Source organism: Mauremys mutica, chromosome 24, assembly GCF_020497125.1.
Source record: "Mauremys mutica isolate MM-2020 ecotype Southern chromosome 24, ASM2049712v1, whole genome shotgun sequence".
Lineage (NCBI taxonomy): Eukaryota > Metazoa > Chordata > Testudines > Geoemydidae > Mauremys > Mauremys mutica.
In genome coordinates this window covers 17,006,396-17,026,270 of record NC_059095.1, presented here as the reverse complement: position 1 = coordinate 17,026,270, position 19,875 = coordinate 17,006,396, and the positions used below count along the sequence as shown (strand labels likewise).

Here is a 19,875-nt window from a genome sequence, read left to right as displayed (position 1 = left end):
CTAGAAGTGTAAATACTAAGATGAGTGAACTTGAGCGTCTGGCATTAAGTGAGGATATTGATATAACAGGCATCTTAGAAACTTGATAAAATGAGAAAAATTAATGGGACAGAGTAATACCAGGGTACAAAACATGTAGGAATGATAGAGTAGGTCACTCTGGTGGTGGAGTGGCACTATATGTGAAAGAAAGCTTAGAGTCAAATAAAGTAAAAAAAGAAATCTTAAATGAATCAAACAGTACCATAGAATCTCTATAGATAGAATTTCAGTGTTTGAATAATAAGAGTATAGCAGTAGGAATATGCTACTGACCACCTGACCAGATGATGGTTGTGACTGTAAAATATTCAGGGAAATTAGAAAGGCTAAAATGCAGAAAATGCAATAATAATAGGGATTTCAACTATCCCCATACTGACTGGGTACGTCACTTCAGGACAGGATGCAAAGATAAAATTTCTAGACACCATTAATGACTGCTTCTGGGAGCAGCTAGCCCTGGAACCCACACATGGAGAGGCAATTCTTGATTTAGTCCTAAGTGGGGCACAGGATTTTGTCCAAGAGGTGAATATAGCTGAACTGCTGGTAGTAGCAACCATAATGTAATTACATTTAACATCCTTATGGGGGGAAAATACCAAAGAAACCCATCACAGAAGAATTTAACTTCAAAAAAGGACAATAAACAAAAATGAGGACGTTAGTTAAATGGAAATTAAAGGGAACAGTCACAAGGGTGAAATGCCTGCAAACTGCATGGAGGCTACTTAAAAACACCATAATAGAGGCTCAACCTAAATGTATATCCCAAATTAAAAAAACAGCACAAGAACCAACAAAAAAAATACCATCATGGCTAAACAACAGAAGAAAAGAGGCAGTTAAAGGCAAAAAAGCATCTTTTAGAAACTGGAAGTAAAATCCTAGTGAGGAAAATAAAAAGGAACACAACCTCTGACAAGTCAAATGTAAAATTATAATTAGGCAACCCATGAAAGAATTTGAAGATTAACTATCTAAAGACACAAAAACTAACAGCAAAATTGTTTTTAAGTACATCAGAAGGAGGAAGCCTGCCCAACAGTCAGTGTGGCTATGGGATGATCAAGGTGCTAAAGGAAGCACTAATGGAAGTACTCATGGAAGACAAGGCCATTGAAGAGAAGCTAAATGAATTATTTGCATTGGTCTTCACTGCTGAGGATGTGAGGGAGATTTTCCACACCTGAGGCATTCTTTTTAGGTGCCAAATCTCAGGAACTGTCCCAGATTGAGGTATCAGTAGAGGAGGTTTGGTCAATTAAACATTAATAAGTCACTAGTACCAGATAGTATTCACCCAAGAGGTCTGAAGGGACTCAAATATAAAATTGCAGAACTACTAACTGGGGTATGTAACCTAGCACTTAAATCAGCCTCTGGACCAGAGGACTAGAGGATAGCTAACATAATGCCAACTTAAAAACAAAAAGGCTCCAGAGGCAATCATGACAAGAACGGGCTCGTAAGCCTGATGACTTCTTCGAGTGATCGCCTCTATTGTGTTCCACTGTGGGTTACGCATGCACCCCATGTGCCTGGTGTCGGAAAATTTGGAAGTGGTGTCTGTTGTTCCACACATGGGCCCTGACTCACCTCATGCTTCTGTCTGAGGCAATGAAGGGCAGGGCAGACCAAACTGTCTCCAGTTCCTTCTCACTGCCGCATGGTCCAGGTCAGAACTTTTAATGTCTTTGTCGATGACGCAGCTCTAATATCATTCATTGTACATTGTTTTACCAGTTTTTAGTTGTAGTTTTTATAGTTTTATTTTTTCCTAGTTTTAGTAGTTTATTAGTTTTTACTCTATTCTAAACTGTTAGAGTTTGGGAATTTTCCCCGTCCCCCCTCCACATATCCCATTTGGGTACTAGACTATGCCCAGAACTCTGGGCTTCAAATCTGCGCCGCCTGCCTGTGATCCTTCTTAGTCAATGACAACAAGAGAAACTACCTCTGAGTTTAGGTATTTAAAGATGACCTACAAAGCAAGACTTTTTAAAAAAAGGGGAGGGATAGCTCAGTGGTTTGAGCATTGGCCTGCTAAACCCAGGGTTGTGAGTTCAGTCCTCGAGGGGGCCATTTAGGGATCTGGGGCAAAAAATCTGCCTGGGGATTGGTCCTGCTTTGAGCAGGGGGTTGGACTAGATATCTCCTGAGGTCCCTTCCAACCCTGATATTCTACGAAAACAAGAGACCACAAACACTGTTTCTACTGCTTGGGAGCAGCTCACATCATGGCTAGGTGCAGGATTTGTCAGTCTTTCCCCAGCTGTACACAAGAAGGTTAAGTACTTCATCTGCAGAAGTATCTCATGGAGATGGCCATGAGACAACAATCGGACCCAGGTGGGGAATCAGCCTGAATCAGCAAGGCATGTGCCTCCTACTGCTACTACGTCCAACTCTGGTGTCAGCAGAACCACCCCACAGATCACATGGCAGGGCCTAATTGGAAGATTAGGAAGCACTCCCATAAGCACAGGAGTACGTCCTCCTCCAAATCCACCTCAAAGAAACTGAACATTCCCTTTACCAGCTTGGCTCAAAGGGATGTAGCACATTCTAAGTCCTGTAGGCATGAGAAGAAGACCCATAAACAGTGGGATCCACCGGTTCCATACCGTGACCCATCAGTGCCACCATCTATAGAACCTCACAAAATGCAAGATCCTCCCTCACCATTAAAGACTTCGGTGCTGGTACCGGTGACTAAAAAGTAGAGAGTGCCCCTTACATTGGGGAGATCTGGATCTATGGCTGCACCCCAAGACGTCTTCACCTTACTGGATTCAGAGTCTCCTCCTCCATTGGGTCCCTTCACCTCCAGGGAACTCATATCCCTGCCACGAGACAGGCCTGCGGTACAGGGTCTATCGCTCCCTTGCATGTGCTATACATCTCTCCATCAACTCCGACAGTACTGCCATTGGAACTGGAGTCTGCCTTTTCCTCTTCCAATGAATCAGACCCTGGGGAAGAACCACCTTTCCTTTACCTCTCCAATGTACCACCACATAGACCGATGCCCATGGGAGTGTCCTCACCCTCCCCAGAGCAACCCCTGAAACTTCCAGTTGATCCTGCCTATTGGCCATATGCGGGGACCTGGGATCAGTAACCTCTTTTGAAACATGCCTGATCCACAAGGGAGTTGCCCCCTGCTTCCCCCAGGGGATCCATCCAGCATGTCCCCGGATCCGATGGCAGAGGAATAATTTTATACACCAATTTTGGTAGTTCTGCTGGAGCTGGCTAGATTTCCATCCTCATTGCCAATCAAAGCTTTTACTGCATCATTCTCTTCCCCACAGATGACTTCAGACAGTGTCAAGATCTTTTATGGAGAATCATGGGGGAACTCCAAATCCCACTGGAAGAGATCCAAGACTCCCAACATAAGCTTCTGGACATTCTCCACACTTTGGGACTGATAAAAAGAGCAATGCCAATCAACGAAGCCATACTGGAACCAGCCAGGACTGTGTGACAGAACCCCACCGCATGTACTGCTACCCCTAAAGGAGTGGAGAGATGTTACTATGTCCCAGCTAAAGGCTCAGAATTCCTATTCTCCCACCCAGCTCTGAACTCACTGGTAGTTCAAGCTGCTGCAGACAGGGCTAAACAACAACACCCTTGATCCATGCCTGCGGATAACGATGCATCTAGATCTTCCGGGGCAAAAAGTTTTCTCCTCCTTCACTTTGCAATTCATGATAGCCAATTAGAATCATAGAATCATAGACTATCAGGATTGGAAGAGACCTCAGGAGGTATCTAGTCCAACCCCCTTCTCAAAGCAGGACCAATCCCCAACTAAATTATCAAGCACTGTTGGCTAAATATGACTTCCTGAATTACAGTGAATTCAAGGACTTTGCTAACAGTCTTCTGCAGCAAGACTGTGCCTGCTTTCGGGCCCTTGTCAAGGAAGGAAAGCGAATAGCCAGAACTGCCCTCCAATCCACAGTGGACATGGCTGATACTTCCTGCAGGGCCATGGCTGATGAAAAGAGTCTTGGCTTCATGCATCTCATTTTCCTACAGAAGTCCAGAACACCATCGAGAACCTTCCTTTTGACAAGCACCAACTCTTCAACCAGAAAACAGATGAGTCTCTACGTACCCTAAAATACTCCAGAGCTATCCTTTGCTTATCGGGCATCTAAACACCTGGGGACCACTCTGACAACAGTATTCTCACCCAATAGGTGAATTCCTTATTACAATGGGAAGCAATAGAATGCGTTCCTCCAGGATACCCAAGAAGAAAGGTGGGTTGGAGACCAATTCTTGACCTTTGTCACTTAAGTCGCTTCATCTGCAAACTAAAGTTGTGCGTGGTCATGCTGACAGTGATAATTCCATCCTTAGAATAAGGCATGCGGTTCATGGCTCTCGATATGAAGGATGCTTACTTCCATGTCACCATTCACCATGCCCACAGACATTTTTTCCCAATTTACAGTGGACTCTGACCATTTCCAATACAGAGTTCTACCCTTTGGGATAGCTACCGCTTCCAGAGTCTTCATCAAATTATAATTATAATTATAGCAGCTCATATCAGATGTTATGGTCTCCATGTTTTTGCATACCTTGACCACTGGCTCCTAGTCACCAGGCCCACCAGAAGCCCACACATCAACCTCTATGATACTCAGCCTCTTTTCTTCTCTGGGAGTCAGTGTCAATGTCAAAAAGTTGATCCTCAATCCCATGCAATCTTTTGACATCATCAGGGCTACCCTAAACTCTACAGGCATACCTGCCCACAGACAGATTTCAGGAGATGCATGACATCATAGCTCACTTCACAAACAGTCCTTGCATCCTGGCCAAGACTTGTCTGACTCTACTTGGCCACATGGCCCCATGCACTTACATGATCTTCTTTGTGAGATTTCACCTTTGTTGCCTTCAGACATGGCTGCAGTCTATATAATCACTGAATCACCATGCTATGAACCTCATGCTGACAGTCCCGGCCAAGGTACTATCCTCCCTCCTATGGTGGACAGACATCATGAATGCAGGAGAGTCCCCTTTCTTCCTTTATCCCCAGACAAAACTATCATCACCGACACATCCCTGCTAGGCCAGGGAGCCCATATGGATGACCACATGTCCACAGGATATCTCGAGAATCCAGGAAGCACATCAACATTCTGGAACTTTGAGCAGTAATGAGGGCATGTGAATTCTTCCTTCCACTCATTCACTCTAATTTCCTGATCATGTCAGACAACACTACCACTGTTTTCTACATCAACAAACAAGGAGGAGTGAAATCCACCACCACTCTATGTGCAGAAGCGGTCAGTCACTAGAACTGGTGCGTCGGCATTCAGATCACTCTATCCGTAGCCTATCTTCTGGGGACACAGAATCTACTCACAGACTCACTCAACAGACGCTTTGCAATCAACCACGAGTGGGAAATTCACAATAAAGTGCTACTCAACATCTTTGCACAACGGGGGACCCCAACCAGAGATCCATTCGCCTCTCAGACAAACAAGTATGCCAGATATTGCTCCAGGGGATCCCTCGGTTACAGCTCCCCGGGCAATGCTCTCCTTCTCTCCTAGTCTGGCCAATTCAACAACTACTCCTTCCCTCCACTATTGCTCCTACCATGGGTGCCACACAAGATCTGACAAGACAAAGCAACAGTCATTCTGATTGCCCTCTTCTGGCACAGACAATTCTGGTTCCCCTGCGCAATTTCCTGCGCATGTCATCCTATCCACTGATCACCATCCTGAATTTCCCCAACCTTCTCATCCAGTACAATGGCAGGATCAAGCATCCTGATCCACAACTTCTACACCCCAGGGCATGGTATTTGGATGGGCATCAGCCATAGAACGGGCATGTTCCTTGGCAGTACAAGTCATTCTCTCGAACAGTAGGAAAGATTCCACTATGTAATGTTACCGGACTAAGAAGAAATGTTTTTCATCTTGGGCACAACAGAAAGGTGTTATACCAGAAACTGCAAAGATTCCCCTAATGCTGGACTACATTCTATCCTTAGAGACATCGGGTCTCATCCTCAGCACTTTGCGAGTCTACCTAGTTGTGTTTTTACACACCTGCTAACCACTAGATTTTGGAATGGCCTTCTAAGTGTTGCCAGGAGGGCTTCAGCTTCCTTGACCATGGGATGCTGTTCCAGGAAGAAAGACTGCTAAGCAGAGATGGGGAAGTGGAAGAACATATTTGGATACAGCCTGGCTAACCTAGTGAGGAAGGCTTTAAACTAGGTTCAAAGGGGGCAGGTGACCAAAGCCCACAGGTAAGTCAAAAACAAGGAGACCTGGGAGAAGGGTTGGAATTTGGGAGGAGCATGGGCTATTATAGCAGGGATAAAGGAGAGACAAGACAGAACTGTGGGGAGGAATCAAATCAGTATCTTAGATGCCTGTATTCTAATGGGGAATAAGCAGGAAGAACTTGAAATGCTAGTAAATAAACACAACTGTGACATAGTTGGCATCACAGAGACTTGGTGGGATAATACATGTGACTGGAATATTGGAATAGAAGGATACAGCTTGCTCAGGAAGGACAGGCAGGGAAAAAAGGGAGGAGGTGTTGCCTTATATATTAAAAATGTACACACTTGGACTGAGGTTGAGATGGAAATAGGAGACAGACTTGTTGAAAATCTCTGGGTAAAGATAAAAGGGATAAAAAACAAGGGTGATGTCATGGTAGGAGTCTACTACAGACCACCTAACCAGGAAGAAGAGGTGGATGAGGTTTTTTTAAAACAACTAACAAAATCATCCAAAGCACAGGATTTGATAGTGATGGGGGACTTCAGCAACTCAGACATCTGTTGAGGAAATAACACAGCAGCAGGACACAGATTATCCAACAAGTTTTTGGAATGTATTAGAGACAATTTTTTATTTCAGAAGGTGGAGAAAGCTACTAGAGGGAGGCTGTTCTAGATTTGATTTTGACAAATAGGGAGGAATTGGTTGAGAATTTAAAAGTAGAAGGCAGCTTGATTGAAAGTGGTCATGAAGTGGTTCATGATTCTAAGGAATCTAGCACAATAAAGACAATGGATTTCAAGGAGGCAGACTTAAGGAAACTGAGGGAGTTGGTAGGCAAGATCCCATGGGAAGCAAGTCAAAGGGGAAAAATAATTGAAGACAGTTGGCTGCTTTTCAAAGAGACATTATTAAGGGCACAAGAGCAAACTATCCTACTGCGTAGGAAAGATAGGAAGTATGGCAAGAGACCACACTCGCTTAACCAGGAAATCTTCAATGATCTAAAAATCAAAAAAGAGTGCTAAAAAAAGTGGAAACTAGGTCAAATTACAAAGGATGAATATAAACAAGTAACACAAGTATGTAGGGACAAAATTAGAAAGGCCAAGGCACAAAACGGGATCAAACTAGCTAGAGACATAAAAGGTAACAAGCAAACATTCTACAAATACATTAGAAGCAAGAGGAAGACCAAGGACAGGGTAGCCCCATTACTCCATGGGCGGAGGGGGGATAATAATAGAAAATGTGGGAATGGCAGAGGTGCTTAATGACTTCTTTGTTTCGGTTTTCACCAAAAAGGTTGGTGGTGATTGGACGTCTAACACAGTGAATGGCAGTGAAAATGAGGTCGGATCAGAGGCTAAAATAGGAAAAGAACAAGTTAAAAATTACTTTGACAAGTTAGATGTTGTCAAGTCACCAGGGCCTGATGAAATACATCCTAGAATACTCGAGGAGACATCTGAGCCATTAGCGATTATCTTTGAAAAGTCATGGAAGACGGGAGAGATTCCAGAAGACTGGAAAAAGGCAAATATAGTGCCAATCTATAAAAAGGAAAATAAGGACAACCCGGGGAATTACAGACCAGTCAGCTTAACTTCTGTATCCGGAAAGATAATGGAGCAAATAATTAAGCAATCAATTTGCAAACATCTAGAAGATAGTAAGGTGATAAGTAACAGTCAGCAAGGATTTGTCAAGAACAAATCATGTCAAACCAATCTAATAGCTTTCTTTGAGAGGGTAACAAGCCTTGTGGATGGGAGGTGTGGAAGTAAAGAAAGCGGTAGATGTGGTATATCTTGACTTTAGGAAAGCTTTTGATACTGTCTCGCATGACCTTCTCATTAACAAACTAGGGAAATGCAACCTAGAGGGAGCTATTATATGGTGGACCCAAAACTGGTTGGTAAACCATTCCCACAGAGTAGTTATCAGTGGTTCGCATTGAGGCCAGAAGGGCATAACAAGTGGGGTCCCGCAGGGATCAGTTCTGGGTCCGGTTCTATTCTATATCTTCATTAGTGATTTAGATAATGGCCTAGAGTACACTTGTAAAGTTTGCAGACAGTACCAAGCTGGGAGGGGTTGCAAGTGCTTTGGAGGATCGGATTATAATTCAAAATGATCTGGAAAAACTGGAGAAATTGTCTGAAGTCAATAGGATGAAATTCAATAAGGACAAATGCAAAGTATTCTGCTTAGGAAGGAACAATCAGTTGCACACATACAAAATGGGAAATGACTGCCTAGGGAGGAGTACTGCGGAAAGGGATCTGGGGCTCATAGTGGATCACAAGCTAAATTTGAGTCAACAGTGTAACACTGTTGCAAAAAAAGCAAACATCATTCGGGGATGTATTAGCAAGAGTATTGTAAGCAAGACACGAGAAGTAATTCTGCCACTCTACTCCACGCTGATTATGCCTCAGCTGGAGTATTGTGTCCAGTTCTGGGCACCACATTTCAGGAAAGATGTGGACAAATTGGAGAAAGTCCAGAGAAGAGCAACAAAAATGATTAAAGGTGTAGAAAACATGACCTATGAGGGACGATTGAAAAAATTGGGTATGTTTAGTCTGGAAAAGAGAAGACTGAAAGGGGACATAACAGTTTTCAAGTACATAAAAGGTGATTACAAGAAGGAGGGAGAAAAATTGTTCTTCTTAACCTCTGAGGACAGGACAAGAAGCAATGGGCTTAAATTGCAGCAAGGGCAATTTAGGTTGGACATTAGGAAAAACTTCCTGTCAGAGTGGTTAAGCACTGGAATAAATTGCCTAGGGAGGTTGTGGAATCTCTGTCATGGGAGATTTTAAGAGCAGAGTAGACAAACACTTGTCAGGGATCATCTAAATAATATTTAACCCTGCCATAAGTGCAGGGGACTATGGTTCTATGATTCTAAGAACTGTCCCACCTCTCCAAACGATCACACTTCAATGAGGCCTGAATGTAATGCTATCAGTATTAACACACACACCCTTTGGGCCACTGGCATCTTGCTCCATGTCCCTCCTCTCCATGAAAATTGCCTTCCTTGTTGCTATCACTTTAGTGAGAAGAGTCGGTGAACTCGGAGCTATGATGGTGGATCCACAATTCACCATATTCCACAAGAATAAAGTCTCCATACAGAATGGTGTCCCTAGCCTCTGTTCGTCAGAGGATGGAGATGGATGGCAGGAGAGCGATCACTTGATCATTGCCTGTTGGGTTCACTCCCTCAGGGGCACCTGGCATTGGCCACTGTCGGTAGACAGATACTGGGCTAGATGGACCTTTGGTCTGACCCGGTACGGCCTTTCTTATGTTCTTATTATGTTCTTATCTACATCGAAAATTTCTACCAAAGGTGGTCTCCCAGTTTCATAGTAACCAATCCATTCACTTATCCGTTTTCTTTCCGAAACCACGTGTCTGCAGAAGAACATAGACTCCATTCCCTCAACGTCCGAAGAGCTTTGGCCTTTTACCTATAGAGAACAAAAATAATCAGGAAGTCCCCTATTGTGGTGGCAGAGAGAATCAGGGGACAGGCCATTTCCACCCAGAGACTCTCCGAATAGATTTCCTGTTGTATTAAACTCTGCTACCAGATGTTGAATCTACTTCCCCCCCCAGGGGTACAGGCTCACTCCACTAGAGCCCAAGCAACAACCACAGCGTCCCTTCAGGAAGTGCCTCTCATAGACAGCAACCACATGAACTTCTGTTCACAAGTTCACACCACACTACCCCTTAGTGCCAGACTTGGTGGTGGGTGAGTCCTTTGGCACAGCAGTTTTACGCCGACCCTGCCGTCCTCATCCTCCTCCAACATAGGCACTGCTTGTCAGTCACCCACAGGAATATGATAGGGACCACCATTCGAAGAAGACGAGGAGGTTACTTACTTGTAACTGGAGGCTCTTTGAGATGTGTGGTCCCTGTCTGTATTCCACTTCCCACCCTCTTTCCCCTCTTCTCTAGATCTGTCAGAATCACAGTGAACAAGGAATTGGAGCTGTGGTCAGACTGCCCTGCCCTTTATCACCTTGGACAGGGGCATGAAGCGAGTCAGGGCACATGCGCAGACCAACAGACACTACTTTCAAATTTTCCAACTCTGGGCATGTGGTGTGCATCCCACAGTGGAATACAGCTAGAGACCATACATCTCGAAGAACCTCCAGTTACAGATAAGTAACTTCCTCTTCAGTACCAGGAAAACTGGTTGAAACTCTAGTAAAGAACAGAATTATCATAAATAGTGATGAACACAATTTATTGGGGAAGAGTCAACACAGCTTTTTGTAAAGGGAAATCATGTTTCACTAATCTATTAGAATTATTTTAGAGTGTCAACAAACATGTGGACAAAGGTGAGCAAAGGCCAAGTACACTATATTGACTGGATAAGGTCCCACACCAAAGACTCTTAAGCCAAGTGAACAGTAATGGAATGAGAGGGAAGGTTCTCTCCTGGATCTGTAACTGGTTAAAAGACAGGAAACAAATGGTAGGAATAAATGGTCAGTTTTCACAATGGAGAAAGCTAAACAGTGGGGTCCCCCAAAAACCTGTACTGGGACCTTTGCTGCTCAACATATTTATATATGATCTGGAAAAGGGGGTGAATAGTGAGGTGGCAAAATTTGCAGACAGTACAAAACTACTCAAGCTAGTTAAGCCCAAAGCTGACTGCAAAGAGTTACGAAGGGATCTCAGTAAACCAAGTGGCTGGGTGACAAAATGGCAGATGAAATGCAGTGTTGATAAATATAATCCCAGCTATACATACAAAATGATTGAGTCTAAATTAGCTGCTACCACTGTAATAAGAGCTCTTAGAATCATTGTGGATAGTTCTCTGAACACATCCATTCAATGTGCTGCAGCAGGCAAAAAAGTGAACAAGGTTAGGGAACATTAGGAAAGGGATAGATGATAAAACAGAAAATATCATAATGCCACTGTATAAATCCATGGTAAACCCACACTTTGAACACTGCATGCAGATCTGATTGCCCCATCTCAAAAAGAGTATATTAGAATTGGGAGAAGTGCAACAAAAATGCTTAGAGGGATGGAACAGCTTCCATACGAGCAGAGATTAGAAAGAGTGGGATTGTTCAGCTTGGAAAAGAGATGACCGGGGATGGGGGGGAATATGATAGAGGTCTACAAAGTGACTAAGGCAATGTTATTTACCCCTTCACATAACACAAAAAACAGGGATCATCCAATGAAATTAATAGGCAGCAGTTTAAAACAAACAAAAGACAGCACTTTGTCCCACAATGCACAGTCAACTTGTGGAACCATGGGAGGTTGTGAAGGCCAAAACTATAACTGGCTTAATAGATACATTCACAGGGATAGGTATATCAGTGGCTATTAACAAAGGTGGTCAAGGACACATCTCCATGAGCTGAGTGTCCCTAAACCTCCAACGGCTAGAAGCTTGGACTGGACAGCAGAGGATGGATCACTTGCTAATTGCCCTGTTCTGCTCATTCCCTCCCTCTGAACTATCTGGTACTGGCCACTGTCGGAAGACAGGCTACTGGGCTCCACTGGTCTGACCCAGTATGACTGTTCTTGTAAACTCACAAGCAATGGAGTTGAAACTCATTCCAAGTTTTTCCCTGCCATGGCACCTTGGGCTAGGCTCATATGCGAGCTGGTCACTGAGGGCTGTTCAAGCTTTGTTGGTTGGTTTTTAGTGGATGCAGATCATGTGATATGATTCCATTCCCTAATTGGATGACCGTAAGGAACACTGGTTTCTGGTGAGGAAACTGTTCACGAATCGTACATCCCACTGCACAGATCCTTGCCCGTTCCTACTAGGGTTGCCAATTTCTAACGCCTGACAACCAGAATCCCCTGCCCCACCTCTTCCCTCAAGGCTCCACCCCTGCTCTGCGTCTTCCCCTGAGGCCTCGCCTCCTGTTCGCTTCTCTCCCCTCTCCCGCGTCACTTGCTGCTCTCCCCACACCCCGTTCCTGTAGCTGAATGCTCTGCACCTCCCTCTCCCACCCCCTAGCTGGACTCCCTCTGTTCCGGAGCTGCAGCCTGATGTGGAGCCTGCCTGCCCATGAGATGCAGGTAGAAGGCGGCCCCAGCTGGCTGGGGTTGATGACCTGGCACCTCCCCCAGTCCATGCCTGTGGTAACTGAACTTTTAGTGTCCAGTCAGTACATCTGATCGGACACTGCCAAGTCCCCTTTTCGACTGGGCTTTCCAGTCAAAAACCAGGCACCTGGCAACCCATCCCTGCTGCGTGGGTCCCTATCCATCCTCAGTCTGTGGGTGTTTGCATGTCCCCACTACGTGGGGGCCTCACCACTCCCGTGGCCTCCTAGATCTACTCCAAAAGTACCATTTATACTCGTTCATAAGCCACATTTTTTTTAGTAAAAGGAAGCACCAGAGAAGGGGGACGGCTTATGAATGGGTATAGCGAGGGAGAGGTGGGACACAGCCCCTCCCCGCAACAGAGGGAGCAGGGAGAGGCAGCACAGCCAGCAGAATCAGAGGTGGGGCCAGAGTCTCTCCACATCTGGCCACGCTGCTCTTCCCCGAGACTCCGAAGAGCTGCAGCTTCGGGGGTGGCAGGCTGCAGCCGAGCCACTTGGCCCTGCCCCCAAGAGCAGGCTGTGGCCACGCAACCTGGGCACAGGAACACATGCGGCCACGCCACACGGCCCAGCCCACTGGAACATGCTACAGCCGTGCCACCCGGTCGGGCCTGCCAGAGCAGCTCCAGCCAGGTCAGAGACATCCTCCCCTGGCCCTCCCCAGATAAAGTGGGATGGGATGGGGAGAGTGTGGGGATCCCGAGCTGGAGGGGGGGGGTCATGTGGAGGGAGGGGTCCACAGGGTTTACTGCACTGACTCCCAGCTTCTCCCCCCGCCCCCCAAAAAATGTCCCCACCAGTTGCTGGCTCAGCCTGTCGGGGTTAGCAGCTGGCACCCTGGGATGCTTTGTTTACTTAGGTTTACCTCCATGCCTGAACAGGTTATAAAAATTTTCCATTTTTACTTATCCATCTAGCGGGGGGAGGGGTGGCTTATAAACGAACCGGCTTATGATTGAGTATATACAGTGGTAATTTAACATATGCTCCTATGGCCTCGCTCGCCGGAGCATTCAGCAGGCAGGGCCATGGGTGTATGCCTGGCTGAAATGAATCCATCCCTACCCCCAGTGAAGGCTGCTGGGGCAGGTTTGCAGCACCCACCTGCCTCTGTCTGCACCCATGGCTGGTGTGAGAGAGTTTGCAGAGCTCACACAAGGTCTCTTCTGCCTTTCAGACTGTGGGAGCCGCCCCACCATGCAGACAGCCCACAGAATTGTGGGCGGCACCGAGGCCGCCAGAGGGGAGTTCCCGTGGCAAGTCAGCCTGAGGGAGAACAACGAACACTTCTGTGGTGCAACTATCCTCACTGAGAAGTGGCTGGTGTCTGCAGCTCACTGCTTCAATGAGTACGGCCCTAGCCATGGCACCTTCCCTGACCCCCTTCCCATGGGCAGAGCCAAGATCAGGGAAGGGACCAGGTTGAGAAGCCTCTAGCCCAGTGCGTCTCAACCTGTTTACCATCGTGGGTCGCATACGCGGCTCTCTATGTGCTATGGGGACTGCATCCACACACACACTATATATATACACACTCTACCTGTATGGCCCTGAGGATGGCTCCTAGGATTAGGCCGCAAGCAGCCCGTGGGTTGAGAAGCACTGCTCTAGCCCCATATTCAGCCTCTTGCCACATCTCAGCTGGGCTCCTGCTTCCTGCCGTACTGGCTAGGCAGGGCCGAGTGCCTATTTGGCACAGTAGGCATGTGCCTGTGGGTGCCAGTGTTCTAGGGGCACCTTACCACTCTGAAACTGTGTGCAAGGTGCAGTGCAGCTGTAGTCAGGGGGTTGCTGAGATGCTGAGCCTAGGGGTCCATAAGTTGTAAATCTAGCCCTGGGCACCTCCAGTCTGAGCCCATGCAGCCTGGCACAGCCGCACCATGGGGACACGCTGTGCCATGAGAGCAGGGCACTGGGACATGGTGGGGCATTTGACTGTGGCTCAGGTCAAGGCCCAGCAGCCTCTGCTACTGCCATGCCTCACTTTTGACACACACAGCAGCTGTGCAGGGGCAGCCTGGAAAGGCTCACACATGTCTGTGCATTTCAGGTTTCAGGACCCAGCAGTCTGGGCCGCCTACATGGGAACCATCTCCCTCAGCGGCTCAGACAGCAGCACCGTGAAAGCCGGCGTGGGCCGCATCATCCCACACCCCTCCTACAACACCGACACCGCGGACTTCGATGTGGCTGTGCTGGAGCTCGACAGCCCCGTGCCCTTTAGCACGTATATCCAGCCTGCGTGCTTGCCAGGCCCTGGGCACCGCTTCCCAGCTGGCAGGAAGTGCCTCATCTCTGGCTGGGGCTATCTCAAGGAAGACTTCTGTAAGCCTTGGGGTGGGGCACCCAAGCACAGCAGGGAAGAGGAGAGGGTGGGGACTCCTGAGAAGGGCCAGAGGTGGGGGACCCACCCTGAGCAGGGCCGGGGGTGGGGAGGAAGGGGGAACACCCCAAGAAGGGCTGTGGGGAAATCCTGAGGGGGGAGGGGGGAGGAGGAGGTACACCCTGTGAATGGGTGCACATGGGGTGCCAACTTTCTAATTGCACTAAATGGAGCACTCTTTCCCTGCCCCTTCTCTGAGGCCTGCCTTGCTCTCTCCATCCCCCCTCCCTCTGCCGCTCACTCCCCCCCCCACACTCACTTTTAGCAGGCTCGGGCAAAGGGTTGGAGTGGTGGGGGTGGGAGTAGACTCTGGGGTGAGGCCAGGGAGGAGGGGTTTGGAGTGAAGGAGGTGGCTCCGTGCTGGGGCAGGGGGTTCAGATGTGGGAGGGTGAGGGCTCCGGCTGTGGGTGTGGGCTCTGGGGTGGGGCCAGGGATGAGGGGTTGGGGTTCCAGGAGGGGGCTCAGGCCTGGGGCAGGAGGTTGGGGTGTTGGTGGCGGGGTGCGAGCTCTGGGAGGGTGTTTGGGTGTGGGAGGGGACTCTGGGCTGGGGTAGGGGTGTGAGAGGGGATTCTTGGCAGCTGTGTGGAGCTAGGACAGGCAGCCACAGGGTTGTGGTGTTTGGCCGCTGTGCTGGCAGCTCCCAATCCAGTCGCTTGGATGTGCGGCTGACTCTGCAGGGAGGAGGGGCCCGTAGGCTCAGGGCTCTTGGCAGATTGAGTTTATTGCCTTGTCTCTTCCCACGAGTGGTGAAACCAGAGACCTTGCAGAAGGCGACAGTGGAGCTGCTGGACCAGGCCCTGTGCGCCAGCCTGTACAGCCACACCCTCACCGACAGGATGATGTGCGCCGGCTACCTGGAGGGGAAGATCGACTCCTGTCAGGTGAGGAAGGGCCTCTCTCAGCACCGGGCAGCGGTGTTGTGGGCATCCACTCCCAGGGCAGGGGCTTGTTCCCTTCCAGTGACACACTCAGCCCCTGCAAGCAGCCCATTACAGACCCCTGCCCAGCTAAAGGGTCTGACACTTGTTACACTAGCCAGCTGCATCTGTCCACTCCGATGAGGTGAAGTCTGAGCAGCCACCTCCTTTGCAAGGGCTGGATGAACACACAGGCAAACTAGGCATGTGCCTAGGGTCCACATTCCTGGGCGAAGCCTCAAAAGGTTGCAATGCCACTAAGAATGGCCATATTGGGTCAGACCAAAGGTCCATCCAGCCCAGTATCCTGTCTGCTGACAGTGGCCAATGCCAGGTGCCCCAGAGGCAGGGCTGGTGCAACCACGAGGCGGACTAGATGGCCGCCTAGGGCGCCAAGTGGTTGGGGGCGCCAAAAAGCAGTGCCCCCCCCCAATTTTTTTTAAACAGCAGAGCACAAGTCTGATTCTGCTCCCTGCCTCCAGGCTCCAGAGGGGCCACGCGTGGCACAGCCAGTCCCTCTCTCCGGGGGAGCAGCTGGCGGCGGAGCAGGGAAGGGGAGAGTAGAGCGCTAGCAGCTGCACCTTCTTCCCCGTGCCGTGGGCCGAGCCAGGCTCCCTGCTGCCCCCGAGGCTCTCAGCGGTGGGGAGCCTGGCTTGGCCCGCAGCGCAGGGAAGAAGGCGCAGCTGTGCTCTGCTCTTCGGGTGGAGAAGCTGGGTGTACCTAGCCTCAGAGAAGGCTCTGTGACTCATTTTTGCTACATGTCCTTGAGCAAATCAGCTAATGTCTCTGTGCCTGTTTCCCCTGCGTTAAACTGGAATCTTGGTACTAAGCTGCCTTGCTGCAGGAGGGTTAATTCATTCCTGTTAGTGAATGGTTCAAAGGCCTTTGGATGGAAGCCCGTATCTCAGGGCAAGGAGCTACTAACTGTAAAGACTCAACCTGGGAAAGTCCTGCCAGTTCTAAATGTCTATGCTTGTGAAACACACGTTTGCTGCCGAGATGGTGCAAATCAAACCAAAGCCACTCTTCAGGGGCTTTTGCTCTGCCTCTGGTGGAAGGGCTGCTGGCATCAGGGGCGCTGCCAGGACGCCTACAAAGAAGTAGCCTGAATGCTCCTTGCTCACTGCTAGGACCACAGGCACGAGGGAAATATCATCATGTGCCACACGGAGGCAAAGAGAGAAAACCAACCAGGAAATTGACAGATTGTAACAAAAAAAAACCCCAAAAACATGAGAAGGTTGAGTTCAGGATCTTGACAAAAGTAAGAAAGGAGAGTAGCAAAATATGGACCCTGGACTTCAGAAAAGCAGACTTAGACTCCCTCAGGGAAATGATGGGCAAGATCCCCTGGGAGGCTAATATGTCCAGGAGAGCTGGCTGTATTTTAAAGAGGGCACAGGAACAAACCATCCCGAAGTGCAGAAAGAATAACAAATATGGCAGGCGGCCAGCTTGGCTTAACGCTGAAATCTTCGGTGAGCTTAAACTCAAAAAGGAAGCTTACAAGAAGTGGAAACTTGGGCAGATGACTGGGGAGGAGTATAAAAATATTGGTAGAGCATGTAGGGGTGTAATCAGGAAGGCCAAGGCACAATTGGAGTTGCAGCTAGCAAGAGATGTTAAGAGTAACAAGAAGGGTTTCTACAGGTATGTTAGCAACAAGAAGGTGGTCAGGGAAAGTGTGAGACCCTTACTGAATGGGGGAGGCAACATAGTGACAGATGATGTGGAAAAAGCTGAAGTACTCAATGCTTTTTTTGCCTCGGCCTTCACAGACCAGGTCAACTCCCAGACAGCTGCACTGGGAAATACAGTATGGAGAGGATGTGAGCAGCCCTCAGTGGTGAAAGAACATGTTGAGGACGATTTAGAAAAGCTGGAGGTGCACAAGTCCATGGGTCCAGATCTAATGCATCCAAGGGTGCTGAGGGAGTTGGCTGATGTGATTGCAGAGCCATTGGCCATTATCTTTGAAAATTCGTGGCGATTGGGAGGTCCCATATTTAAAAAAGGGAAGAAAGAGAACCCAGGGAACTACAGACTCACTTCAGTCCCTGGCAAAATCATGGAGCAGGTCCTCAAGGAATCCATTCTGAAGCACTTGGAGGAGAGGAAGGTGATTAGGAACAGTCAACATGGATTCAACAAGGGCAAGTCATGCCTGATCAATCTAATTGCTTTCTATGATGAGATAACTGGCTCTGTGGATATGGGGAAAGCGGTGGCTGTGATATATCTTGACTTTAGCAAAACTTTTGAGACTGTCTCCCACAGTATTCTTGCCAACAAGTTAAAAAACTATGGATTGGATGAATGTACTATAAAGTGGATAGAAAGCTTACTAGATTGTTGGGCTCAACGGGTAGTGATCAACGGGTCGATGTCTAGTTGGCAGCTGGTATCAAGCGGAGTGCCCCAAGGGTCGGTCCTGGGGCCGGTTTTGTTCAACATATTCATTAATGATCTGGATGATGGGATTAATTGCACCCTCAGCAAGTTCGCAGATGACACTAAGCTGTGGGGAGAGGTAGATAAACTGGAGGGTAGGGATAGGGTCCACAGTGACCTAGACAAATTGGAGGATTGGGCCAAAAGAAATCTGATGAGGTTCAGCAAGGACAAGTGCCGAGTCCTTCACTTAGGAAGAAAGAATCCCATGTGCCACTACAAGCTGGGGACCAACTGGCTAAGCAGCAGTTCTGCAGAAAAGGACCTGAGGGTTACAGTGGATGAGAAGCTGGATATGAGTCAGCAGTGTGCCCTTGTTGCCAAGAAGGCCAATAGCATATTGGGCTGTATTAGTAGGAGCATTGCCAGCAGATCGAGGAAAGTGATTATTCCCCTCTATTCGGCACTGGTGAGGCCACACCTGGAGTATTGTGTCCAGTTTTGGTCCCCCAACTACAGAAGAGATGTGGACAAATTGGAGAGAGTCCAGTGGAGAGCAATGAAAATAATTATGGGGCTGGGGCACATGACTTACGAGGAGAGGCTGAGGGAACTATTGATTTAGTTGGGGATTGGTTTTGCTTTGAGCCGGGGGTTGGACTAAATGACCTTCTGAGGTCCCTTCCAACCCTGATATTCTATGAATCATATATGAATCTTATTTAGTCTGCAGAAGAGAAGAGTGAGGGGGGATTTGATACAGCCTTTAACTACCTGAAGGGGGGTTCCAAAGAGGATGGAGCTTGGCTGTTCTCAGTGGTAGCAGATGACAGAACAAGGAGCAATGGTCTCAAGTTGTAGTGCGGGAGGTCTAGGTTGGATATTAGGAAAAACTATTTCACTAGGAGGGTGGTGAAGCACTGGAATGGGTTACCTAGGGAGGTGGTGGAATCTCCATTCTTCGAGGTTTTTAAGGCCCGGGTTGACAAAGCCTTGACTGGGATGATTTAGTTGGTGTTGGTCCTGCTCTGAGCAGGGGATTGGACTAGATGACCTCCTGAGATCTCTTCCAACCCTAATCTTCTATGATTCTATGAAAACATGAAAATCCATTAAGGGAAAATGCCCTTTAATTCTGCAGCAAACTCCTCAGCCTGGGCACGGCAAACTGCCTAGCCCACTCCTGCAGCCTGGCCCGCCCACAGTCACAGTCCACCTGCAAGCCCACAGCCAGCCCTGCCCTCCTTGGAGCAGCCTAGAGGAAGATAGATCTTTGCAGCACTGGATAACTTTGAGAGGCTCTCAGATACCATGGGGATGGGTGCAGTGTCAGAGCCTAGATGGGCTGCAAAAGGCTTGAGGTTGGAACGTAATCTTTGTTACTTTGTAGCTTGACTGCTCCAGATGCATCTGCCCAGCAATGACACAGCAGGGCCAAAGATCAAATCTGAAACCTTAGGGCAAACTGATGAAACATCGTCTCTTTCACTTCAGCATGTGGTGAACAGGAAAGCCTCAGACATGTGCTCTGTATACAGCCCAGATGAGTAACAACCAGTAGCCCAGGAGGCCCAGTGAGGAAAATGAAGGTTGACCTAAGACTTGATGGTCAGTCTCATTAATAAGGAGACTATTAGGAGCTAGAAGCTATTGGCCTAGGTCACTGGAAAGATGATTTCCCCCTTGATGTGCAGCAAGAGCTCAGATTTAAGGCT

At 48.1% G+C, this 19,875-nt stretch overlaps 1 protein-coding gene across 1 annotated transcript in view; it reads left to right on the top strand.

Moving 5' to 3' along the window:
* Positions 1–19,875, top strand: part of TMPRSS9 (transmembrane serine protease 9) — a 179,219-nt gene that overhangs the window by 147,321 nt on the left and 12,023 nt on the right. The window contains exons 9-11 of the mRNA XM_044999084.1: positions 13,647–13,818; positions 14,520–14,794; positions 15,597–15,733. Coding sequence (XP_044855019.1) covers positions 13,647–13,818; positions 14,520–14,794; positions 15,597–15,733 — 584 coding nt within the window. The remainder of the gene's footprint in view (positions 1–13,646; positions 13,819–14,519; positions 14,795–15,596; positions 15,734–19,875) is intronic.